The 27597-nt window shown below is 44.0% G+C and overlaps 1 protein-coding gene across 10 annotated transcripts in view; it reads right to left on the bottom strand.

The window, feature by feature from the left end:
• PEBP4 (phosphatidylethanolamine binding protein 4) overlaps positions 1 to 27597 on the bottom strand; it is a 416346-nt gene that overhangs the window by 278266 nt on the left and 110483 nt on the right. For 9 of the 10 annotated variants that reach the window (XM_069075687.1, XM_069075685.1, XM_069075686.1 and 6 more), the window contains 2 exons: positions 16065 to 16198; positions 14158 to 14287 (listed from right to left, as the gene is read on the bottom strand). In XM_069075687.1, coding sequence (XP_068931788.1) covers positions 14158 to 14287; positions 16065 to 16192 — 258 coding nt within the window. In that variant the 5' untranslated portion in view covers positions 16193 to 16198. Of the gene's footprint in view, positions 1 to 14157; positions 14288 to 16064; positions 16199 to 16323; positions 16466 to 27597 lie in introns of those variants that run through there. The other variant, XM_069075683.1, reaches the window with a different exon arrangement.

Below are 27597 nucleotides of genomic sequence, written 5' to 3'. Positions count from 1 at the left end.
AAAGCCTCCAGCACTTTTCCAAAGCTACTTCTTTACACCATCACCCTTTTTTTCTCTAAGGAGAGAGGGCCAAGAGTCACTTCAGCATTCCCGCCAAACATCCATTCCTCTGTGTCTCATTACAAATGTAGCTCAGTCTTTGAAAAGTACAAAAAGCCTCTTCCAACATTCCCAGTAGATCTACTGTAACCAGATTCCAAATACGAGAATAACCCCACACAGAAATTTGGCTAAATAATTCCTTTTTTTTCTAAGCCAGGATGTTAGCTCACTGAACTCGCCTTTCATGTCTGATGCTCCATCCGTTAAACATCCTACACAATTTTTCAAAGAAACATTATTTGATCTGAAAAACATCTGTAGTAACAGTCAGGGACATGTTTTCCTAGCATTAGGATTTGTGCTTAGCATAGGCAATCAACACTTTGTTCATCTATCTGTCCATTCATTAACATTCATCATATATCAGATGCTCTTGCACGGTCCATTCGTGGACCATGCCCATGTCTCTAGCAGGGTCAATTTGAACTTTTTATTGTAAGCTCTTTCAGGAGGAGCTAAGGTCCTTTTCAGCTTTAAATAAATCTATGATCTTATGAACCTTGTCTAACCAGTGCCTGGCAGGCTAAAGGCTCTCAATAAATATCTGTCAGTGATGAGAATTGTGCCGAAAGATCCACACTAAAAAGCTTACAACATTCATTCATTTGTTCATTCATTCAGCACTTACTGGGCACAGGTCAAACATTCTGCCAAGACCTTCAACAATAGAGTTCACTGCTGTTTTGGCAATGAGTTGCATGAACACATTTTCTGCCAGCTTTTGGTAGTAAGATAATGAGGACCAGCAAGGCATTCAATTCAGAATCAGGAAACCAGTATTCCACTAACACTTCTGCTGGTAATTCAGCACAAACTCTCAAGCAAGCCACTTCTGTCTGGACCTCAACTTTCTCATCTGCAGAATGGGGACGTCAGATAATTTGGTTTCTAAGATTTTTTCCAACTCTAACATTTGATTCTTACATCATTACCTGACTCCATTTCCTCATGGAGATATCAATATTTTGAGCTGGGTTTTTTCCTTCCACTAGTGGAGGTAAATTAGAGATGTGTGGTATAGCATGGAAAGCCCCAGGTTGGGAGTCAAACTTCTAGTTCCAACTTTGCCACTAACTTGCTGTGTGACCCTGGGCAAGTCATTGACCTTCCTCTGATTCCAATTTTTATGTATATAACTAGGGATTACCATTCTACCCTGTCTTGTCTACCTCCTAAGATGGTGGTAAGGGATCAAATGAGATAAAAAGTTTTGTAAACTGATGTCTCATCTTTCTGGCTTTAGACTCCCTTTGTCTGCAGAAAGCAAATCTAGCATTGTTTAAGATAAGCCATTGTCTTACTGCAAAGCAACCTCCAGGTGGACCCGAGTTCAAATGTGACTGCAGACACTTACTAGCTCTGTGGCCCTGGGCAAGTTACTTAACCCTGTTGGCCTCAGTTTCTTCATCTGTAAAATGAGCTGGAGGAGAAAGTGGCAAACAGTCCAGTATCTCTGCCAAGAAAACCCTAAGTGTTGACATGAAGGGTTGGACATGACTGAAATGACTGAACAACAGGTAGAGCAAATTAGAAGAGGGCTCCCAGGATGTATTTGGTAGACAGGCCTATGATATTGACAGCAAGGAAGGTGGGCCCTTCACTTTGTGCCCCAGTTTCCTGGCCCCCTTTGTGGTTCTTCGGCTCTGTACTCCAACTTCCTTGGACCCCTCAGTTTGTACCTCAATTGCCTGGTCCCCTCGTGGCTCCCCATCCAGAGGAAGAATGAAGTAGCTTAATTAGGTGTTCCCACGGAGGGTGACTCTGGGCAGATCCTTAGCATTGCCTTCCTGCTCCCTTCCTCTAAACTGGTTCCCATGAAGGGCCCATCGAAAGATCCCATAGAGTCAATGAGCTTGAATGGAAAAAAATTATATCTTTATTTTCACTAGTTTTCAGTTTCCTTTGTAATCCTATATATTTCATTTTGTGCATTTAAAAACGTCATTCTGAGAAGAGAATCATAGGCTTTACCAGACCACCAAAAGGGCCCATACCACAAAAAAAGGTTAAGAAACCCTAGTGTAAGGCAACCTTTAAATGTCTGAGGGCTTAAGTGTCCTGGAGTAGTTATTAGAAAGAGACTGCCAGGTCTATTAATTAAGGCTTTTTAAATAAGAAGTTTTCCTTAAGTCTACCCCTCCCCCCACCCAGTTGTTGGTGCTCTCTACCCCTGAAATGACTCTGTATTTATTTACTTTGCATATATTTGGTATTATACTTATTTGAGTACTTGTTGCTTCAACCCAGTAAAATATGGAATCCTCCAGTGCATGACTGATTTCCTTTTTGTCTTTCTATCCCTAGTAACTAACCCAGTGACTGGAACATAGTAGGTACTCAATATATGTTTGTTGAATTAAAAAGAATTCTTAAGGGAAAAAAAAGGGAAAGCCTTTTGCAAACAGAAGTGATCATTGGCTCTAGCCCAGCTGCCCTTCTCACCCAGGATCCCTTGGGACCAAGAGTAGTTGACTGCTGAGAAGTCTCTGGGGGTGGATTGGCTAGGGTCCAGGTTACAAGTCTGGATCATGGAACAGAGCCAGACAGACTAACTCCAGCCTGGGCTGAGCCCGTGTCTTGTCTCATTCACACCAAGGTCCAAGATGGAGCCAAGGAGCCACAGACATCTCACAATTAAGATAATATTTAAGAAATAACAATAAGAGCTTGAGACCATGTTGCATCTTGGGTGGAGAGCTGATTTAGGATTTCAGAAGCCCTGGGTTCAGTTCCTACCACTGACACATGCTGGCTGTGTTACCTTGGGCAAGTCACTGAAACTCTCTGTGCTCATCTAGGCACTCTTATACTAGAAAGGGCTAAGCTTTGGTAGAAGAAGGCCCTCATAGGAAGCAATTATCTCAGAGCTTGGCACAAACCAAGCTTCATGCTTGTCAACTGACTGATTCAAGTCTTTCAACTTCAAGGCCAGAGCTCTTTCCATGGCACAATGCTCTTATTCTCCCAAAATAAATGAAAGAGTATGAATGGCAGAGTCTCTAAATTGCAAGCTGGGTTCCAGGTAGTTCTACCAATATCTGAACAGGACCTCTCCCACTTCATCCCCTGCCCCATATCAGGCAAAGGGTCATCCTGATTTTCCTTGAAGACCTTTGGTGAAGGGGAGCCCATTTCACTTTTGAAGAACTCTCATCATTAGGAAATGTTTCTTTAAAGCAAGATTAATTCTGCCTCTCTCCAATAGAACAAATCCAATCTCTGTTCTACTTCATAATTCTTCAGGATCTTGAAGATAGTTAATAGTTCCCTCTCCTTTGTCTGTTCTCCATGTCAAATATCCTCCATTTCTTATATTCTCATGGCATGGACCCTCGATACTTCACCACCCTGGTAACTCTCCTCTGGATATTCTCGTTTTTCCATCATCAAGCATTTACTAAGTACTTACTTCACATCAGGCACCATAATAAGCACTGGGAAGGCAAAGACAAAAGGGAAATAATCTCTGTTCTCAAGAATCTTACATTTTAATGAATGTATATGAATATAGGCATATGTATATATATATATGTGCCTATAGAGATATATAAAATATACAAAATGAATAGAAAGTAGTTTGGGGAGGGATCTTATTAGTGTTTTTTCTAAAGTGGGATTCACAGAACTAAACACAATAGTCTAGATGTGGTCAAACCAGAGCAGAGTACAATAGGACCCCCCTAGACCTAGACATTATATCTCTCAATGCAATCTAACATCAATTTTTGAGCTGTCATCTCAAACCTGTATGGGGCTTGGAGTTCATAAAAACCTCTCCACTTGACCTCCTGGCTATTATTCCTTGCACAGGACAAGCCATCTCTCCACTGTGAGAATTTTTCCTGATTGTCCCTGCCCCCCCCCCTCCCCCCCGTTACCTGGAATGCTCTCACTCCTCATCTCACCCTCTTGGCTTCCTTTGAGTCCCAGATAAATTCCCACCTTCTGCAAGAAGCCTTTCCTGATCTCCTTTAATGCTAGTAACTTGCTCTGAGACCCTCCCCAATTTATCCTTTATGTTCATAATTTGTATGGACATAGATATTTGGGTGTAGTCTTCCCTTTAGATTGTGAGTTCCTTAAAAACAAGAACTGTCATCTTTATATTCTGATCACTTGACACAGTTTTTCTTGAACAAAGTAGGTGCTTGATAGGGGGCTACTGGGAGAGAGTTCTGGGCCTGGAGTCAGTAAGACAGAGTTCAAATCCAGCCTCAGACACTTACTAGCTATGTGACCCTGGGCCAGTCACTTAACCTCTATTTGCCTCAGTTCTTTATCTGCAAAATGGGGAAAGAAATGCCATACTTCTCTAGTATCTCTGCCAAGAAAACCTCTTGATCAAAGTCCTGGGGTCATGAAGAGTCAGACATGAATGAACAACAACAAAACAAATGTGCTTAACAAATCCTAGCTGACTGACTTTTAGACGAAATGTTTCCTAGGCAAAAGCAACATTAATTCCGTGCCTCTCTCTAAAAGAATAAATCTCTTCTCTTTTCTACTTGATAATTCTTCAGAATCTTGAAGATCGTTAGTGGTTCCCTCTATGTTGTGCTTATGAGAGTTTTTTTTTGTAAATAGTATTTTATTTTTTCTAATTACATGTAAAGACAGTTTTCAACATTCGTTTTTTATAAGATTTTGAGTTCCAAAGTTTTCTCCCTCCCTCCCTTCCTCTTTCCCTCCCCAAGACAGCGAGGAATCAGATATAGGTTATACACGTACAATCATGTTAAACATGAAATTTATTTTTTGACCCAAATATAAGTCTTTACATTTATACCTGTTCAATGTCATCTTACTAGAGTCAGTCTAATGCCTCAGTCTGTTGAAATGTTTTTGGATCCTAACTCATCATCTACCATGTTAACTATCTCTTCTAGCTTATGTCATTTTTCTGCTTTTGATGAGTATTCCTTTCGCCAAGCTTTTGACAAAAATATTAAACATTATAGGAGTACTCTTTCCACATTGAAATAGAAGAACAATCCTGGGCTCAGAAACTTAGCACCACACCCAGAAATAACTGGCCGTGTAACTTTGAGCAAGTTATTTAACCCCAATTGCTTTAAAAAAAAAAAAGAAATAGAAGAACAGCACAATATAGTGAAAATAGTACTAGGCTTAGAGTCAGGAGACCCAACAACTCCTTCTGCCTCTACCACTAACTGTGTGACCTTGGACAAGGCATTTACCTTTTCTGAATCTTAGTTTCTGTAAGTGTACAATTGGGCTAATAATCCCTTTCCAGCCTGTACTAAAAATGATGATGATAGGGATAATAACAGGAATAAATAAGCTGAGGCTCTGCATCAAGACCATGACCTCTTCCTTTGGTAAAATCAGTCACAGATTCTGATGTCTAGGCTTACTCAATAGTCTTACTAAATCTGGACCTCGTTTTGCCTCTGTTCTTTGAACAGTCCAGAGTCATTGCTGTTAGACTGGACCTTCCTGTGTTCCCCATAGGCCTTTCCCATTTACCATGCCTTTCCCATTCTTTATATAGCCGTTTAGAAAGGACTTTTAAAAAATGTGTCTTACTTGATCCTCAGAATAATCCTGTGAAGTAGGAAGGACAAGTACTATTATTCCCATTGAGCAACTGAGAAAACTGAGGCTGGAGGAGTGACTTTTTTTCAGTTCCTATGCCTCATGGGATCACAGATGAAGAATTAACCAGAACCTTAGCTATCTAATCCAATCTAGGCCAATCCCCTTATATTACAGAAGAGGAAACTGAGGCTCAGAGAGGTTAGCTAGCTTACCCAAGTAACACTAAGTTTCAGGGTCAAAATTCAAATCCCAGTCTTCTGACTCGGGGGCTCTTTTGAACCTGCCACAATTTTGTTGTGAGGTACGAACAAGATGATGGATTTGAGGACCACTTAATTAACTATGAAGTGTTCTTTGAATATATACATACATATGTATATATTTATATATCTTTCTCTTAGCTATAGCCATTTTTTCAATAGCGTGCGTTTCCTCGCTCCGTATGTTTCCAATCTGTCAAGCTCAAGTAAGATTTGCTGCAATTTTTGCCTAGCCCACGAAAAGGAGTCCCTAAGGCAACTGCTGTAGAGATGATGAGACTTCCTCTAGCCACAGTAAAGCCAGCTGGTAGCCTATGGACTTTACCATGACTTTCAGCCAGCATTGTCTAAATCTCTGACTTGCTGTGATTGATGAGGCATGTGACAAAAACCAGCAGGCTTTTCCTACACTGGTTTGTCTCTTCACGAGTCAAATTGAGCCCAGGACTTTCTCCTGGGGGAAACAATAGTCTGCTAGACCATTCCCCACCATTCCCCACCATCCCCAGCAGGCCTCTCTCCAGTCCTGACTGACCTAGGGGTACTGAGTCAAGTTACAAGTATTTATTAAACACCCATTACTGGAGATGCTTAGGAAAATTAAAAAAAAAATTGTCCCTGCCCTTAGGAAACTCCCAATCCACTGTACCTGGGAGAAGAAACTGAATTGTTCTCTCTTGTTTTCTTTGCTTTTACTGCTGTAATAGCTGCCACCTATTTTCCCTGACTCCAGGGCTCGCCCTCCAACCCCCAGGGACTCATGCTGATGCTTCCGTCTCATCTCAACCCAGCATTTATCGAGCACTTCTAGGTAAGATGCCGTTTCATGCCCTGGAGAACCACTTCTCTCTGATTTTTTTCTTCATTTGTGTGTGATGGGGGGTGGGGGCAGGGGAGAGGGGCACATATTCTTCTTGGGAACTACATCCCCCATAAGCCAGTATGGAGCAAAGCAGGTGAGGATGCTGCCCCCACAAAGACTTTGGTTGGTGGTAGGTTTGCAGCAGACCTGGTGGGAGGCTGATCCAAGTGGGAAGATTTGAGCAGAGAGACATCGGATGGAGAGAAGGAAAATGTTTGTGAAGTTAGGGAGCTAGGCTGCCATGTCTCTCACTCCTCCCAGCACCAAGAGGCTTTTCCTCTTTCATGCCAGGCTCCACCCCAAAGCCATGACCCCAGCATTCCAGTTTACTGTAGATCTGGTGCTGAGATTTAATCTTTCAGACCCAGAGACTCCTGAATTCCAATTGCTAAGCAAATGACTAACAAACACCCTTTACCTTCTCCCAGGTTACCGGGTAAACAGCTTATAACTACTGTCTATTCAACTAGCTTATGTTGTCTGGCTGATCAGACTCATAACCTACATTGCCCGAAAGTTTGGGAAGTAATTTGGTAAACTGCTCCAATGAGGGCGGATAGGTGGTGCAATGAGTAAAGCGCCAGCCCTGAAGTCAGGAGGACCCAAGTTCAGTTCGGGCCTCAGACACAACACCCACACAAAAAAACTAGCCGTATAACCTTGGGCAAGTTACTTAACCTCAATTGCCCTCCAAAAGGCAAAAAAAAAAAAAAAAATTGCTCCAATGCCTCCTTCTGGTTGGAAAGTATGTGTGTTCTGTGGCCAGATCCCAGAAAACAGAGCCCATGCCCATATCTATTAGTTCTGCTGGATGCTTGAGAAGAACCAGGAACCCCAGAGTCTAGTCTCAGCTTTACCATGAACTTGCTTCTCTCTGAACCTCAATTTCTTCTTCTTGTAAAGAGGCTGCATGTACAGCCTCTGAGGTCCCCTGCAAAGCCAAGTTTCCTATGATTGTGTAAATTTTCACTGAATCCCAACAATATCTGAGTATTGTTCAGTGCCAACGTTACATGCCCTGGGCTCAGAAAGGCTTATGCTGCCATCTAGTGGAAGAATTGAAGGATAGGTGGCAAGCCTGAAGTCACCTGAAGCCTTTGAGGACAGGGCTGGGTAGACAAAGCTAGTACCTGTCCCTATGCAGCTAGCTGACTGTCCTGTCCCCTCAGAGAAACAGGTCACAGTCTCAGTTGCAAGAGATGAGCAGGAGCTGAACTGGGTCTCATGATCCTCCTTGATCCTCCTTGAAATGTAATCTTTTGGACTTACTGTTAATCTTATTTGCCACGTGTTGTAATCCTACCCACCCCTCAAATAAAACCAGCTCCTCCACAGTCTTCCCTGATTCTTTCTGATATAGACAGTCCTCCTCCCTTCATCCCAACTCATCACGAGTGATCTCTCCCTTCTCTGAAGTCTCATAGGACTTATGGCCCTTGTCATACTACAACTTGGACCCTAGTTATTTATATACTTATCTCCTAGCTAGACTTTAAAACAAAATTCATTTTTCCCCAATTACATGTAAAAAACAATTTTTGACATTGATTGTTAAGTTTTGAGTTCCAAATTCTATCTCTTCCTTCCTTCCTCCGCCTCTCCCTGAGAAAGTAAGCAATCTGATATGGGTTATTCATGTGTAATCACGTAAAACATTTCCATATTAGTCATTTTGTGAAAAAAAAAAAAGAAACTTGAACAAAACAAAAAAAGAAAGAACAAAAGTGAGTGAAAAATAGTATGCTTTGGTCCGTGTTCAGATGCCATCAGTTTTTTCTCTGGAGGTGGAGAACATTTTTAATCACGAGTCCTTTGGAATTGTCTTGGATCATTGTATTGCTGAGAATAGTTAAGTACAGTTGTTCATCGTACAATGTTGCTGTTACTATGTACAATGTTCTCCTGGTTCTGCTCACTTCACTCTGTATCAGTTCATGTATGTCTTTACAGTTAACTTCCCTGTTGGTTTGCATTGGTTTTGTTTGTGCAGCTAACTAGATTTTAAGCTCCTTGAGGCCAGGCTGACAGAAAGATGGATAAATGAAGCATACATTAGACTTACTATGTGCTAGTCCCTGCCTTCAAGAAGTTTACATTCAAATGGGAGATTATAATCCATCATGAGGTGCTGAGTTTTCATTCCTTATGTCTTACACGGTAACGTGCATAGTCCTTATACAGGGAAAATACTCAAGATATGTTTAAGCTGAATCGAAATCATATCATTGAATTGAAATGGTACAAGTTGCAGTATGACAAGGGCCCCATGTAAGGCAAGTGCACTTCAGTGGTTTGTTGTTGGCAGACCTTGTGTTCTTAGAACCTGAGTGAGCTCAGTCCTTGGTAGCTCCTACCCAGCTAGAAAGGATCAACCTAGGTTTGGAAAGGCTCATCATTTGGCTGGATGTGAGATCAAAGCAACTCTTAAAACATGTACCAGGGTACAAAAGGTTTGCAGTGCTCATACATCAAGAATACACCCATCCCAACAAAATCAGGGCTTCTTGAAGGAAGAACAAGGCATAGGAAAGACACATTTGCTTCTATTATTGTACTCCTACAATTATTTTGTATTAGACCTTTACAAATGTCATCCCACCAGAAATCAAGCTCCCCAAACCTGAATTCATAAAACTAACTCTTCTCTCTCTCTCTGTCTCTCTCTGTTTCTCTGTCTCTCTCTCTCTCCCCGTCTCTCTCCCTCTGTCTCCCCCATCATTTGACTTAATGATGAGCACCTACATATCTGACTTAGCCCACAACCTCCATCCCTTCCATTATTCCCCTTAGCTGTCCTAATGGATGACCTAGCCAGAAAGAGGTTAAGGATTTCAGGCTGGGAAGTCCATTGCCCCTTTGCTAAGTTGGAGGCCTCAAGAGTCCTTAACAAGGTCTAATGTAGCTCTTTCTGTGGCAGCCTCCCACTGCACAGCAGGCACCTGTTTCCCCTGACTTTCTCAAGGTCTTTAAATGCTGAGAGATGCAGGTGGGGCATTTAGTTGCCTCTCAAAGACTTTGCTAAAGGCAGTGGCCATTGGTTGTGCTGTTATCACTCTCTCTGGCAGGTCTTTTCAAAGGGCAGAGACAAGCTCTGTAGTATTTAGACTTCTGGACTTAGTCTCCCAAGGGACAGCTGTCTGGACACATGGATGACTGAGGGAGAATTTCCAGAGAACACACCATTGAATTACTGAGCAACAGACACACTTTTCAGACACATGGCTGAACATGGCTGAAAGACACTGCAAAGAAATGCAGAGACACACTGCAAAGGGCCACATGGATGGCCTAGGGACATTTTCCTAAGGCCAGCAGCTGACACATGTAGAGTAGATTGCCATTGGACATTCGTGGTAGAAGCATGAACAGCAAGACCATGGTGAATGATCGTAGTGGGTGGGGTTGTAAGCCATAAGAAAGATGAGTTATATCTGGATTTATCTGTCAGCCCACATTTACAGTACCCAGGGTGCTTGGGAAGGCCAAAGTGCCCAGTTGGCAGTAAGCTGGCAGAGTCCATCTTCAGCATCACCTGGTGGCTTAGGCAGACACAATACATGGAAGCCGTGACTCAAAGCCATAGCCTCTAGGTAGAGCTAGTCTAGACTTCATTCCCAGGTAATGCCAAGTATCCTTATGGGGTAAATGCGGAGAGACAAAAAATGCTTCCTATGATAAGCAAGTGTTGATGGCAAGAGGGGAAGGAGTTAACCTGGCCAAAGTTCCAAAAAGTGTCTAGTGTCATAGGGCTAGAGTTGGGGAGGGGGTGAAGATAAAGTCTTCTCAGCCCCTTCCATGGAATAAAATAAGAAGCATAGATAGATACCACTATACGTTTCTATATGTAGTGTAGACATTTGACTTTTATGCCTATGCTAAATTTGTTCCAGCTGAGAAGACTTCATGTTGTTCCTGCCTTTAAAACATCAGAAAGAAAAATATTTGGGCACCTAGGTAGTACAGTGGATAGAGTAGAGCCAAGGAGATCTGAGTTCAAATCGAGGCTCAGATACTTACTAGCTATGTGACCCTGGGCAAGTCACTTAACCTCTATTTGCCTCAGTTTCCTCATCTATAAAATGAGGATAATAACAGCGCCTAACTTCCAGAGTTGCTGTAAGGATCAAATGAGATAATAACAGTAAAGTGATTAGCGTGGTGCCTGGCACATAGTAAGCATTATATAAATATTAGCTGCTGTGACAATGAAGATGATGATGATAATGATGACAATGATGAAGATGAAGATGATGATGATAGGGATTACACTTGACTCTGGATTTGCCTGTTCTGTGGGGCTGTGAGTTGGTAACTTGCCCTTGATTTTGGACTAACTACTGTTTCCATTAATATCCCATCTTTTTTTTTTTTATCATGGCAAGGAGGTTAGCTTGAGTTTTCAAAGGCTGTGCCAATAGAGTCCAGGCTCTGGCAAGCTTCTTCCATGCAGGGAAGACTGAGCATGTGTCTGGTGACAGGTACCATGTGTACCAGCCTGATACCAGGATGGGATCATCACCAGGGTGGTCATAGAGAGGTGGATTGAGAGCATGGGGAACAGGCACCATGATGTTCCCAGTCTTATTTGCTAATTACAAGGAAGTCGGGATCTGTGTCAATGGAGCTCATCTGACACTAGTGAAATGATATATCCCTTTGCCTGGGGATTTCTCTTTGCTAAGTCTCAATGCCCCAAGATGCCTAACTCCTGACCTTCTTGATCACAGAACCAGCCCCTCAGCTCCCTGGGCTCAGGCCTACTGTCGTCATTGTTGTTCAGTCCTGTCTGACTCTTTGTGACCCCATTTGGGGTTTTCTTGGCAGGTGGTATGCTGGAAAGCAGGTGCTATGATTATCCTCATTTTAAATATGAGGAAACTGAGGCAAACAGAGGTCAAGTGACTTGCCTGGGGTCACACAGTTTGCCATTTCTTGGCAAAGATATTGGAGCAGTTTGCCATTTCCTTCTCCAGTTCATTTTATAGAAGAGGAAACTGAGGCAAACAAAGTTTAAGTGACTTCCCCAGGGTCACACAGCTACTAAGTGTCTGAGGCCAGGTTTGAACTCACAAATGGGAGTCTTTCAGACTCCAGGCCTGGCACTCTCTCCACTGCACCACTTGGCTGCTCCTCAGAGGCCTGCAGATCATCTCTAATTACCTAGCTCCATTTCCCACTTTTGCCCCTGCAAGAACCTGGGCAATAACACTTTGGAGAAGCCACAGAGCGATGCTGGGGTGAGGGAGACATATGGCTACCAGGGGTGTGAAGTTCCCCTTGGGTTCTAAAAGGTCCTTCAGACACTGGTAATTGGTAGTGGGGCTTGTTAAGGAGGAAGCCCTCAGTTGTTTGTGCTGGATCTGAATTATTGTGGGAGCAGAGTGATCAGTTAATGCAAGGGTATGGAAACAGGGAGTCCTTGTTTAACTTTAAGGTGGTACATGTGTTGGGGTCATCCCTAGGTCACTTGAGGGAATGTTTTGGGCAATGGGGCAAGGATATGCAGGGGGTTCAAAGGGTACCTTTTTGAGGAGTGTGGGGGTGTTGGAGCATTGAGGCAGCAGGCAGAAGCAGACAAATCCAACTCATGTCCAACAGGCTGGCAAAACAGTCTACATTGGGTCTTAGTTCCAATGTCTATGGAGCGATTTTTGTATTTGGGGCCCATGACATCAAAGTGCTAGCAGATGTTATCCAACTGACAAAGCTCAGAACTCTCAGGAAAAGAGAGTGCCTGGGTTGCATGTGGAGGATAAGAGCTGACTGAGAGTAGGAAACTGAGTGACCCTAGGCTCCAGCTTTTTCTCCCCAGTTTCCCTTTGACACCTAAATGTCCTTTTGTTGGGAAGATAAACAATACAAACATTCAGAAATGGCAAAAAAAAAAAAAGATAATAGTTATTCAAAGTCTGTATAAAGGCCTGACTCCCCAGTGTGTGGATCTAGCTTCTAGGACTAAACATTGCTCATGTGAATCCTTGGACCACCCTGATCTTCTGATCTGAGAATTAGAGGCTGATGGTCCTTAAAGACCTCCTCTTACATGTGAGTCCCCTTCTTGGACCCAGAGACACAACTGACCAATAATCCTAATCATTAACTTAATTATCCTCAATGGGGATTCCTTGAGTTCAAAGGGCATTCTCAGACAGATCAATCCAGCACCAGAGCCCACAGTCTCAAACCAGCCCCATTCAGAAAGAATTAGTCTTTAAAGCTTGGTTCTTGTTCATTACCAAACTCCTCATTTGCCAACCAAGAGAAAGATGAGGAAATGACCCTCAGCAGAGAAACCCAAAGCCACACAACCACTAAAATAGGTCACAAAGGTCCCCTCACCACAGATTTCCCAGAAGCATCAGCTCATCTTCCCATTCCCCAGAAACACAATGATCTTTTCTTATATCTCAGTTTCATAATTATATTCTACCCTTACCCCACAAAGCAAGGACAGTTTTGGGAACAAAATTATGCTACTTAATGCTAAGTCTCTGTGGCAGAAGCAATTATTTTAAGCCCTTGAAATGTTTTGGCCTAAGTGGTTACATTTGTGCTCTATATCATATCAGAGCACATCTCTCATGGTACTGGCCAAGAGTCAATAATACAATAAACCTGATCGCTCACCATTTCGCCAAAGTGAAGAATACCAGTTTCCCATATTCTAAGATTATGAGTGATACCTCTCTTGGTGGTAGGAAGCTTTCACTGGCTGGTCATTTCTGCTTTCTAGGTGCTTTCCTTCCCACAAGGTTAATAAGCAGACTCTTAGGGAAAAAATTTTGGAGCCCCTAAAAGGTGCACCCAGCCTTCTGAGGCAGGCAATGCCTCTAATCTTATCAGAGTTTGACTTTGGGTGAAAATGAAGGAGTCAGTGTGGGGGGGGGTGTAGATGAGGGAACTGGCTAGGAGGGATCTGATTTCCAGAGCATTCATACCATAGGCTTCTCGGAATCCCTCACCCTGGCCTTCTAGTCTAAGAAAATGTGGATGTCCAGGGCAAAGAATATTTGTACCTCCCCTAGATTTGAAAATGTGTCTCTTCCTCCTAACTTCTTGTTGTCCAGGGTTTAAAAACTTGCTTATAATTCGTGAGATTGGTGTCACCGGAAACAAAATCCCCATGAGCCAGAGACAAGGACTTTCTAGTACCATTAAAAAGTGTGTATGTGGAAGAAGTTATCTTTAAAAGCATCCTTCATTGCAGCCCTGTACATTTCACCCAAGGAGGTCGATGGCTTTACCTGCCTCTATGGGTCTCTAGGAATGCAGGTGGCATTCAGCCATCTGAGGCTCCACATTGCTCTCAGCAGGTGTTCAAGATCTGGCCGGTGACAATGACTGTGTTGATGACCTCCTACATGGTACACTCACCTCATGAGCCTGGGAGTATTTGATGGAAGGTTGGCTCCAACTACTAATCTTCTGCCTGAAGTCATTGCATTCAGGGACATACATGCAACCAACATCCCCTATCTCTGGGTAGATCACATTGAGGTTGCCCCTGCAAAGGAAAAAGAGAGAGAGAGTGAGAGAGAGAGAGAGAGAGAGAGAGAGAGAGAGAGAGAGAGAGAGAGAGAGAAGGACATTGAACCTTGGGTTTCCAGAGATTTTAGTGGCATTACTAGGCTTCAGCCTAGGAAACCCAAGAATGGGTCTGGGGTCTAAAATGACACCTATGGGAAAAAACTCAGCTTTACAGAATAGATGGGGAGGGAAGGGAATAAGCATTTGTAGTGCATCGACTACATGCCAGGCACTCTATTAAGCCCTTTTTAAAAATAAATATTATCTCATTTGATCCTCACAATAACCCTAGAAATAGGCTTAATTATGATTTCTGTTTCATAGTTAAGGAAACTGAGGCAAGACAGGTTAAGTGACTTGCCCAAGGTCATACTAAGTGTCTGAGGCTAGATTTGAACTCAGGTCTTTGTGGCTCCAGGCCCAGCACTCTATCCACTGTGTTACCTAGTTGCCTCTACTGCTGTTTTTCTTTTCTTTTTTTTTAAATGCAGGGGTCCTCTAGTAAACTCAAAGATTATCTTTAAATGGGATTTGATTTATAAGAGCCTGGTCTGTGCAGGGATTATTTTAGGAACAAATAAAATGGTTAAAGCAAAGTCGAGAGGCCCAGGGTTGTATAAGGGCTCAGAAGGTAGCTGGCCAGCTAGCATGATTTGGGGACAGGGTGCTAGGAAAGTCTCTTATCCAACAATATTCCCCAAGATGTCTGAAACTACATTCTTTAGCACAAGAGTTGGCTGCTGTCTACTTTCCCTTTTAAACCAAATATTTCTGGCAGGCAAGTAGGTAACAGCACATTAAAGCAAGAATGGCAAAGTGTAAATGAATTGTCTCATCAGATTCCTTTCCCCCTTAACATATAGTGATAGAAGTCCTAGGAGTGGTCATTCTCTTCAACCTAAGCAAATTCACTTTCTGAGTTAAAGCTGGGTAGAAACTGAAGTATCTTTTCCAAAGACCAAGCCCTCCTCTGCAGGGGGAGGGAGGGAGGAGGAAGGGGGGCGGGGTGTTAACACCCTGAAGGAACACTCTGGAGATTGTGTTCTACCAGAGTTTTTGGCCCATGAAGTACATGCTGACCTTGCCGAGTTTTGCCCAGCTCTATTTTTTTAATATTTTTTTAAAAAATCCTGAGTAGAGTGCTGGCCTTAGTATTTCAGGGTCGTGCAATATGTCTGTGTCAGGAAGGGCCAGTCTCCTATGTCTACAGCTATAGCCTTTCCCCTGTTTGGCCTTAGGTCATGCCAAAGTGCTCTATTCTCTGGCAAAAATAGTTATGCCCAGGTATTTGTTTGGAGAGGAGAGGGATGAACTCAGGGCCTAATTACTGCCACCTTAAAAAAAAAAAAAAGCAGTCCTCTTATGCAGGGGAAAAGGCTGTTTTGCAGAGAAGTGAGTTTTGTTATAATGAAGGATTTTTGTCTAACTGGTTCATGGCACCTTTCCCCACTCAGCAGATCAGGGAGAAGAGAGGCTGAGATATAAGGCAGCTGCTTTCAGAGAACAAACCCTGCTAAGGCCCAGAAAAAAAGCAAGTTGACTCAATAGTAAATTTGGCTAAGGTGATCCACAGGCTTGATCCTCTAAGATTACATCTTTTTCCCCTAGGACTTCAGCCAGGTCACCTGGAACCAGGGAATCTTGCCCCTCCTCTCAGGAGAAGCCTGTACCCTGGGTCCCCAGAATAAATGCCTGATTCCATCCCAACCCTTCCTTCCCCTTGCCCCCACTCCAACTTTGTGGGTTCTACTCACTTGCAGAATAAAGCATCCCCTTGGGAGAGCATCTGGTGGACACACATCCTATCCTCATTCTTTGGCAACTGGCCAGCGACCATTGCCATCAGGCCCAACGTCAGGATCACTGCCATTAGCAGCTTCATGGGTACCTGCAACAAGACTTAGTCTAAGAGAAAGACATTGGTCCTCCCCTCCCAGGGATCCCTTTCCACCTCCTCCAAACCAAGTAGTCAATGTCAGCCCGGGAAGGGATTTAGAATAAGACAAAAGCAACCTTTTCTATGCAGCTCTGAGTCACTGGGGATGTAAACAGTGCAGTTTGGGTGGGTTCCAACCAGGATCCAACTTGCAACACCCCTTCCCTGACCCTGCCGCTTCCAGAGTGGAGTTCTGCTGTCACTCTATTCCTGGCTGCACCTCTAGATGGCCGAGGCTCTTATATAATCTGCTGATACGCCCTCCTTGGCCGGCCCCCATGCTTTGCCTTGGCCATTGGGCTGAAGGCTAAAATTCCTTGGCTTTCAGGCCACAGAGCATAAGCCCTTTTCTTAGAAGCTTATGACCCTAGAGTGGGTGGTGGGAGGAGGGGAGGGACATTCACTAGAATAAGGCACTTTCAGCATTTTTTAACTGCTAGTGTTATCTGATGTGGTCATTCCCACTAACCTGCTCCGGCTCCTTGTCCAGCCGGATGGGATAAAACTGAGTAGACCAAGAATCGCCTTTCAGACTTTTCCTTCTCCCATCCATCCTTCATTCCACTTCCAGATTAATCTCCCTCTAATACAGAACTCACATTACTCCCCCCACCTTGACTCTAAAGCCTTCAATGTTTCTCCCTGCCTCCTGGACTGGAAGTCAGGAAACCTGAGTTCAAAGCTGACCTCAGACACTTCCTGTGTGATCCTGAACAAGTCATTCAACCACTATCTGTCTACCTCAATTTCCTTGTCTGTAAAATGTGAATAATAATAGCACCCACCTCTCAGAGTTGTTGTGAGCATCAAATGGTTATGTGTAAAATGTTTTGCAAACCTTAAAGCATTGTAGAAATGCAGATTCTTTAGCCTGGCATTGGAGGCCCTTTCCCAGGTTTATCTCACACTACCCTCTCTCCCCTCCTCCATCCCTGCCCATATGTACCGTTTGCTGAAGCATTGGTGGAGTCCTTTATTCATCAATAGGTCTTTTATTTCCTCAGGCAAGACCTGAGCTGTCAATTTAATGACAAGCTCTTCTTAAAAACCTGCTATGTATGAGGCATTGTGCTAGGTTAGGGATACAAAGACAAAATAAAAAAAATAATCCCTGCTTTCAAAGTTTACATCTAGGTTGCTGGGATAGATGAACAATTACACAGATGATCAAACACAAGATCATTTTTAGAAAGGTAAGAACATTAATAATTAAGGGGAGGAAGGGCACAAAGGCTTCCTTTTAGAGGCAAACCTGAGTTGAGACTTGAAGGAAGTTTTCTAAGAAACAAAGAGATTGGATTCTATTGTCACTGAGAAAGGAAGGGGAGGGAATAAACATCTATATAGCACCTACTATGTGCCGAACATTGTGCTAAGTGCTTTTACAAATATTATCTCATTTGTTCTTCACACCAGCTCTGGGAGGTAGGTGCTGTTATTATCCCTACTTTACAGTTGAGAAAACTGAGGTTAAGTGACTTGCCCTGGGTCACACAATTAAGAAGTGTGTGAGGTCACATTTGAACTCAGATCTTCCTGCCTCTATCCATTGTGCCACTTAACTGCCCCATGGAATGGGCTTATTCTCAGTGGGGAAGCAAAGGTGGGCGAGGGGACTCAGGAGCTCTTGACAAAGTAAAGATAGGACAGATGGAGGGGAAGGAGAAAGGCGTAGGTATAGCTAGTTGTGTGACCTTAGATAAATCACTTTCCTACTCTGAGCCTTGGTTTTCTTTATCTATGAAATGAGGGAGTTGGACTAGACAATTTCTAAGGCCTCTTACCATGCCTGACATTCCATAAGTCTAAGGTCTCCCTTTTGCTGTCCTTTGTATTTAAACCAAATACAGAGAAGCAAAAAAGAAAAAAAAATCAACCTCTTATCTATTAGATAGCAACACACTTACGGAGCCCTAGTTTCTTCATCTGCAAAATGGGTATAAGAATATGTATACTACTCACCTCAAAGTGTTGTTGTAAGGAAAACACTAAAAGGTGCCACAGAAGCGTCAGCTATTATTAAGTACTGCTGGTACTTACTAAGTACTCGTCCTTTTCAGCTCAGATGCTTGATTCAGAAAGGGCATTGTAATGAGAAAGGGCTAGCAATGCAATTTCAATGTTTTTTAAAAGAAGATATGTCTGTTTCCTCCTCCTAATAGTTAGGATCCTATGAAAACTAGTATTTATGTTTTTGTATTCAACAAAAGCTGTATACCTATGTTAAGTTAAGCAGTGGGGGAGAGGATGTTCTGCAGAGAAACTGGGAAGCAAAACTTGGCAATGGGGGGACCAGAAGGAAGGGTGGAAGAGTCAGAAGATCTCCATCATTGGCCAGGGTAATTTCCCAGGATGCTAGATCACTCACACAGTTTCCAGAGGCTCAGCACAAAGTAGCTCCCTTCCCTCTGCATCCTGTGCCCCCAACTGACATCGCTACAAAGGATAAATGGCCAACTGAGCCAAAGGCTAAGAACCCATTTGCCCTTGATGGGAAGCCTGATGCTCACTGGCAGACCTTCTCACAGTAGGCACTCAGTCATGCTGTCCTCTGGCTAGAGAACAGCCTGGCCTCCTTCAGGGCCTGCTCCTGATGGGCTTTCGCTACTTTAGAGGACACTGGGCCTCTTTTCTCCAGATGTGCCCAGAGGTGATGTCCCAGAAGCCAACAGCTAGACCTGAGCATACTCTCTGTGTAGCTACAAACCATATTAATCTACCCATCCACTGCAGAAAATGAAGGAGCCTGAGGCCAAATCTGTGGTGTTATGTGAGAGGGAGAGCCAAGGTCATCATGATGAAATATATGGTGGGGATTTGGAAATACTTTCAGACACATTTGTCCCCTCATCCATTCTCTGAAGGGCTGAGCTTTATTATAGGCCTTTGTGAGAAGAGAAGAATTGAGTTTACTGACCCAAACTAGTCACATATTTGCTAGTATCTCTTTTCAAAGGCACTCAAGGCCTTTTATTATGGGCATGCTCAATTTTCCAAATAGATCTGAGGCAGGGAGGGTCTAGGGATAATTCTACATATTTCACACAGGAGGAAATTGAGGCACTGAGAGGAAATGGGACTTTATCTTTCAAGTCTGTCAGAAATAAGGATACACAGAATTCAGAGCTCCTAATAACATCAAAGGATTTGGAGCTAGGAGGGATGTATATAGGAAGTAATTTACTCCCACCCTATCACATCACAGATGGGGAAACTGAGGCCTATAGAGAAGTGAAACATAATAAGTAGCAGAGATAGTATTTGAACCCAGATCCATTACTCCCCCCCCCAACCATACCATGCTTCCTTCCACTATCAGAAATATATTTCTAAAACCCTTGAAAACTTGGGAAGATTGAACTATTTCGTAAGTACTTTGGCTGCTCAAGGACAAGAGCTTAGAAGGACCAATACAGAAGCTTATTTTTTTTATGCACCTAATCTGGCTCCCTGTATTTATTATATTTCTTTTTTCTTTTTGGTCATTTTGGAGGGGGGAAGGCAGGGAAATTGGGGCTAAGTGACTTGCCCAAGGTCACACGGTTAGTAAGTGGTAAGTGTATGAGGTCGGATTTGAACTCAGGTCCTCCTGACTCCAAGGCCAGTGCTCTATTCACTGTGCCACTTTGCCACCCCTCCCCCTGTGTGATATTTCTTGATGTCTAATTTTTAAAATTTCAACCAGCTTCTGAATGAATCTAAATAAGTCTCAGCTAGTAGATAAGAACAACCTCTATGACCTACCCAGAGTGGAATAAGGAATGATGGTGGTGGTAGGGGGGATTCAGCATAAGAGTATGGTCCCAGAGGGACAGCTTGGGTGTCAATATGGGACCTGGGCCCGAGAAGGTGGGGATACCCTTCTCCCCACCAGGGATAACCACAGTTTGGGCCACTGTAGACTGACAAGGTCTGCCTGCAGAGGCAGGCAGGTGGCCAGTGTTGACAAAAGGCCCCTGAGAACCTGTGTGACAGTTGGCTGTTGGTGAGATAGTTCTGAGGGTTCTACAAAGATTCTCTGTATCCATGTTGTTGGGTTGGGGAGAGAGGAGGTGGTAGTCAGGAGGTCAGGTTTCTGACCTGGAATTACTAGGAAAAGAAGAGAGGTTGGGTTTTCTAAGCATTTTCTCTCCTGAGTTCCCAAGTTGAGATCTTCCTACTGCTCAAGGGATCTGGAAGGAGAGGAAGAGACAAAAAGAGAGAGAGAAGGGGGGGGAGAAAGAGAGAGAGAGAGAATGAGAGCCAGAAAAAGATACAGAAAGGAGAAATACTTAGAGGAAGAGACTCAAGAGAGACAGAGAGAAATAGAGGGAAGGACAGAAAGATGGAAAAGAAAGCAGAGGAAGACAGGAAAGAATTGAACCATTCTTGTCCTGAAGGTGGTGAAAAATATTTTTGTTCACCAGTGTTATAGAGTCAGGGAAGGGATTGGGAAATAGGACATACAAGTTCAAGCCTCAAGCCCTTAAGTCATCATCATCATTGCTGGAACAATCACTCACTCCCGAGGTCACAAAACCCCAGCCTTTTCTCTTCCTCAAGGGACTGAGGCTGAAATAGGTCTCCTTACTCTTAATGCTTAGGATCTGCCCCACTCTCCCACCAACCCCTAAATAACCACTCAGAGATTTAGGCCTCCTTCTGAGAGTTTGCTAGTGGGTGAAAGTGATGTTCTACAGAGGGGGAAACTGGGAAACTGAGAGCAAAGCTTCCTAAAAGGGGAACCAGACTGATAAGCTTTGTTGTTGAATTGGTGATATGGGGGGAGAGAGGGAGTGGGAGCCACAAGGAGAAGGGCAGAGGAGCCCCCAGCTTTTCCCCAATTTCAGAGTCAGTGGTCCTGGACAGGGTACTTCTAGCTCTCTCTGTGTAAGCAGAGTGGGATGAAATTTTCCCCAGAAGTCCTTTCTGCTCGTAGGCAAGTTCCCTCAGGGCCAGAGAGCAGGAATTGCCCTTGGGCCAAGCAGTACCTGGTTGACACAGATCCTGTCCCAAACACCCTAACCCCTCATTCCATTTCGTGGTTTGGCTGGTGGCCTGTAGTCCCTCAGGCCTCAGTGCAAAGAGTCTGATCCCAGGCCCCATTAGGCAAGACAGTTCACGTCATGAAAATATTATTTCCCAGGCTAGCCTAGTCAGAGAGCCTCCAGTTAGGCAAAGGTCAAAGGCCTACCACATTGCCTTTCCTAACCTGTAAAGGGTGCAGTAATTAAGCACTACCTGGGCTGGCCCTCCAGCTTGCCTTCAGCTGGCACCTTCCTGTAAGCTGCCTTTGTCCTTCTCTGCATTTGCTCATTCTCCTGACCTTGAAGACATTTGTTTCTCTCTTTGTCACTGCCTGGCTTTGCACAAACCACCTCCATTGTATTTTGACTCACAAGGCCCCTTGTTCCCTGTTCCTTTGACTGATAATTTAGTTAGTTGCCTGATCTACTCCTCCAGGCAGTCCTACTTTGTTTCTCTTCTGGCTCAGCCAGCTAGCCACAAGCACACAGGGTTATCACAGAGAAGTTTTGTTATCTATTCAAAGACCAGGATTTGCCTGAGGAAAAGAGAGGGACTGTTATCTTGTCAGGTTCTTAGCCTATAAGTAAGCTGACTTTGCTAGCTCTTTTTAAAGTGCTTTTTTAAAAATCCCAAATAAAATTTTGTTTATCTCATATAGTTTGCCTTCACTGTTCAGTCTTCCTTGCCAAGCCTGCAAAACCTTCCCACTCCCTTGTCCTGGGTGCTTAAGATATACTACTATGGGTGAAAAAGTCCTATCTGGATTTTGTGCTCACTTTTCCCCTCAGAAGACATAGCACAGGTAATATCGTTTGGCTTCTCACCCTCCTCAAGATGCTGCCGATAAAGGGGCGTTCTACAGATGGGGAAACTGAGGCTTATAGAGATGTGACATAGCTTCCTAATATGGAATGAGAGGCAGGCTTATAATGTATAGCTCTTTCCATCTAACAAACCTAGCCTAGACTGTTCAAGAAGGAATAAAATTATGTTCAAGAGGCTTAGAAACTAGTTCCCACAGAAACAATACAGGAGTTTTGTGGGGAATAGGGAAAGAAGGGAGGTAAACAGTTTCAGAGAATAAGCCTAGAACCTGGGAGAGTCAGGACCAGAATGCTCTGCCTTCTCCAAGGAATCCAGGAGCCATGAGAGTCATGGACAAAGACTTTCTGGATGGTTGGGCCCACGACAGGGGATGGAATCATTCCATCAAAACCATGGGAGTAGACAGGCTATGTTAAAATAAATTGAATGGGCTGGCAGAAATCTGAATCTGACAAAATGGAGTATTGGTAGGCCAACAATCAGGAACTGGTGACCCCAGTGTGGATGAAGCTTAAGGAGACACAATAGGAAGCAAAAGGGGTCCTCTTTCCAAGGTTTGTCCTCTTAATAATGAGTTAGTATACACTGGCTGTCATGCCTCCCCACCCCACTCCTTTGTCCTTAAAAGGACAAGCTTCCTCAGTGTCTTTGACAAAAATTATGGGATATAGAAGGGGTTTCACAAAAGAATAAGACAGTCCAAAAAAGTGTAAATAGGCCTTTATTATGACACATTTTTATTCACACAGGGGAGTGCCCATGGCCTAAAATGAAACACTTTGGTGGAGTGTGTGTGTGTGTGTGTGTGTGTGTGTGTGTGTGTATGATCAAGACTATGGAGTAGGGACCACAAGAAAAAAAATACAAGCAGAATAGTTGCTAGAATCTAGGGTGTTACTTTAGGCAACACCAGGAAGAGAATCAGTGATGGTGCCTTGGAATGGCTACATGCAGACTCAGCACCCTATATTCAATGGGCTCTCTTTTGCTGCTAGCCAACATCAAAAATAGATTGGTGATGGTATAATTCATGGATAGGGCAGCTCCTGGAGCATAGGTCTCATAAGGAAGGAGCAGGTTCTCGCTCAGGGCATCTGGTTGGTTTTCCATCTCTGATGTCACAGGCAAAGAGACACTAGATAGCACCTACAGAATAAAATAGGGGATATAAGCACAGAATATGGAAGTTTCCAGAAAATAGAAGAAGCCCACTGAAAGTGAGCCTTATGGGTCTTAGGCCTATAAGCTCTAGGTTTTTTGGATGGTCACACTAGGATCAAGAATATAATACCATTCCTTCTCCTGTGATACTTTCAAAGTTTCAGTCTTGTAGAATCCCAGTGATAGAAGGCCCATACCAACATAATGGTACAAAGGTTTCCTGCAGGTTTTCAGGTTGAGTCTTCTAAACTGTGACCCTCCCAACTGACTGTCATAGAAGAATGAGACACCATGGGGTACTCAGGTGTGGTCTGCATGTAGGAGACTTTTCCTGGGATACTCCTTCAAGCCTGGGGTTTCCATGAATAGCTTAAGCAAGGGGCAGGTGGCTGATTTCCCTGGTACATCTAGGATGTTTAGAGGAGCCAGGGATTATTAGGAAGGGGGGGCTGGGACTTTGGGATCAGATGGGCCTATGACTGGAGATAAATGAAGCTTGTAGTGAGAGCATAGGGCAGAGGCCAGTTATAACTGGGAGGTGCAGTCCAGCTATGGTGTTTGGTCCTGGGTCCCCTCCCTTTATGTAATCACTGGGGTGCACAGGGATGTTCACTTGTGACTGTATCCATCCAGGGTCAGGGTCTGTGCTGTTCTAGAATCCTAGTAGCATGAACCAGAACTGGAGTGATCAGTGATGAAAGCTGTGCTCAGATCCTGATTTCCTGTCCCTAGAAAAAGATGCCTAGAAATAGGTATCGAGCAACTCTAATGAGGTCCTCATCAAAAATGTCTTATTGCTCTCAATACAGGGCATCCCCAAATGTAAGTTGAATCCCTAAGATGAAATCTCTTTGAAAGAAATAAAAAGATGTATAGGTATACACTGAAAAATAACACCAGTTATAGGCCATGCTTAGTTTTTATACAAGCCAGATTTGGGAGGAAAGTGTGGTGATAGTCCCACCAGGGCAGCCTGGAAAATGGTGTCCTGGCTCTCACATCAATAAGGGTTGGAGGGCAAGGGGAAGGTAGCCCTGGAGAGGGGTTCCAGAATGAAAAAACCCTGGGAGTGGCAACCAGGGGCAGATTGTCACATATCTCCAGATGACCACATGGGAACAAGGGTTGTCATGAGGGAGAAGTGGCCCCCTTCCCCCACCAACTTTCTTCCAGGAAGTTACACCCCCTCCCCGATTCTGATGTCGGTGCTCTGGGAGAAAGCCTGGTTGCCCTGGGCTGGTTTCTCTGCCCATGACTCTTTCACCCAAGTTGGCTCCTTCTGGACTCTGCTTTGAAAGAGCAACACACCTGATGTTCCAGAACCAAAGGAACTCCTTGTACCCCAATGTATTGTACCCCCTGTATGTACTTGTGCATGCTCAGTGGGCATGTACATATATACACAGAAGTGGTCACTTTCCCTGCATCCCGTCCTGGAAGAGCATCCATCAGGACATTCACATAAGATACCAGCACACACTCAATATGCAAGTGTATACAGATAGATGTGCATGTATGCATGCATGTGTACATTAAAATTGTGACTAAACATGGAAATGAAGAATATTCTTATTTTTAAATAAGATAGTCATGTGCCAGTAGGCAGGGCCAAGTTCCTCAGACAAATGCACAATTTTTGGTACCACAGTACACTGATTTCATCTACCTTTTCCCAAATCCAAGCCAGGAATTTTCTGAGCTGGTGAAATCATTTATTTCAATACTTCAAGGATCTGTGATTTCGTCAGTGTGGGTAGTCCCTCCCCCAACCCAGATCATAACCCAAAGAGAACCTAGTAGATGGTCTACAAGAGTTCCCGGGCCGGAAACAGAAGTCATCACCCCATAGCCAAACTTGACAATGAACTTCCTAAAACCTAGTCTTCTGGTCTTTGGACATAGGACACATAGCCTGTCGCCAGGCCTGTACTTGAAGCCTTTCTAGCTTGGTAGAAACTGTGAGTGCCAGTATTCATTCCACTGGCATGGCGTTTGAGAATCCAGGGTCATCTCCACACCACCACAAGTAATTGAATGGAAGATCTGCGAAATCAGACTCTTTAAGAAATTCTTAGAAGGCTCTTGCACCACCTGGGTAATTGAGTATAGCCCTAGATTTCAGGGAATACAAACACTCCTCAAATCCAACTCTGCAGAGTTTATCGATCATATCTGAACCACCAGTGTTAGCCACAGAAAGGATACAAAGACACATGTACTAATCAGCTCCAACAACCTCTTCGCTTCTCAGTTCTATTTTGGTCCCTGAGAGGCAAAATACGTCCAGATGGGTCTGAGTGGCAACAGCGGTTAGGGGTAGCAGTGTCCTATACTCTGGGGTGGCTGGGGGAGAGGGGGAGTGGGGTGGGAGTAATGTCAGCTACTCTGGAACTTCACTTTTCAAAAGCATTATCCTAGGGTAGGCAGGGCCCCAGCAAACCTCCTGAAGATGCCAGTCATAAGTAAGCTAATAAGGACACACACAGGTGTTGGTCGAGTTCCTCTCATGTCACAGGAGACATGCTCCTGGATTGCTCAGCCTACCCACCCCTTCCTTCCTGAGGGGCATGGGGAGGATGCCTGGTTTGGTCAGGCTGCATCCTTCCACACCCTGAATAATACGAGGCAGCCACTGAGGCTCTTTCCAAGTGCATTGCACTGGTTTTATTTTTTCTAAAAGTTCTCCATTCCCACAGACATAAGACATAGGAACTCTTAGCAGAGTCCCAAACAATGGCATTGAAAAAATATGCCTGAACCTTTAGTAGTGTCACTGTCTTTGGAGCTTCCCAGAAAGGATTCCCACCAGGAGGAAGACTTCAAAGCTGTTGTCTAGTCTGATCACTGCTGCCCAATTTTCTTTAGGAGTACTCATCAGTTTCTGTCACTCACTCGGGGAAGTATGCCACATCAATATGCATGGATGTGGTGATGTTAGCCTGGGAGAAGAATGCATACTAGTAGGTCACCTCCTCAGAGAAGAGGCCAACAGCACCCACTGTCACCCAGACTTTTTGTACTCTGGGTTGGGAACACAAATGGGATTCTTTACCTGGGGCTGGTTTAGGACTATAGACTAACCCTAAAATTCATGAAACCAGTGACAAACTGAATGGGTAGCTCCCTGGTCAAGAGAAACCATCAAATGATGGTACTCAAGGTGCCAAACCCCATTGCACCTCATATTAGAGACTCTGCTTCCTTCTTGAAGGTCCCTTTTGGGGGCACATCAGCCCTTGGGCATTGTGGATTATGGGAGCCAGATCCCATTGTGCTACTGTGCCCACTATATCCCTCTGGCTAATGTAAGGTATGATTACTGATCATCCTGTGCCTCAATATGGGGATGATTGGGCTGGTTCCTCACCCTGAGGTGTCTGGAGGAGGGCCCAGCATCCACTTCAATATTCAGGATGACCATAAAATCATATCTCTTTATTTCCCACATCCCAGAGGAGTGATGTGGGGAACTGTGACACATTCGGTTGTTTTCTAATTCCTGGATAAAGTCCAGGTGGTAGACACAGGTGATTTGTCACTATCTGTCCCAGTCCTCTTGTGGGAGGTGCCTAGATAGGTCCTTACCCCAGTCCCTTAGGACCTTCCTACCCATCATTAGGGCTTCCCTAGTCCTTAGGTTCTTATCACTATATCTCTACTGAGCTTTTATGGGAGACCTGTTGTCCCTGCACAAACAAGGCATCCTAGTAGTATTCCACTCTGCTTAGAGGAACACACCCAAACCAGTCTCAGTGCACCTCCAACTTGTGCTTAAACTGTCTGGGAAGGTCCTCGCTCCCTTCACATGGCCTGCTTTGTTGGCTGGGGATCAGTCTGGCTAAGTTAGGATGGCCATGAAGGTATCAGCTGGCTAGGAAGCCTGACCCTCCTACTACCTGACCACATTCCACTCTATAGCTTTCTCTTTCTTTGTTTCTTCCTTCCTTCCTTTCTTTCTCTCTCTTTCTTCTTTCCTTCCTTCCTTTTTCTTTCTTTCTCTTTCTCTTCCTTCTTTTCCTTTTTCTTTCTCCTCTCCTCTCCTCTCCTCTCCTCTCCTCTCCTCTCCTCTCCTCTTCTTCCCTTCCCTTCCCTTCCCTTCCCTTCCCTTCCCTTCCCTTCCCTTCCCTTCCCTTCCCTTTCCTTTCCTTTCTTTTCCTTTCCTTTCCTTTCCTTTCCTTTCCTTTCCTTTTCCCTTCCCTTCCCTTTCCTTCCCTTTCCTTTTCCCTTCCCTTTCCCTTTCTCCTTTCCTTTCCTTTCCTTTCCTTTCCTTTCCTTTCCTTTCCTTTCCTTTCCTTTCCTTTCCTTTCCTTCCCTTTCCTTTCCTTTCCTTTCCTTTCCTTTCCTTTCCTTTCCTTTCC

The sequence above is a fragment of the Petaurus breviceps genome, unplaced genomic scaffold (assembly GCF_028583685.1).
Source record: "Petaurus breviceps papuanus isolate PSGF00001 unplaced genomic scaffold, PetGlider_PUasm1.0 90919, whole genome shotgun sequence".
NCBI classification, from domain to species: Eukaryota; Metazoa; Chordata; class Mammalia; order Diprotodontia; family Petauridae; genus Petaurus; species Petaurus breviceps.
This window is presented reverse-complemented; position numbering and strand designations above follow the sequence as displayed.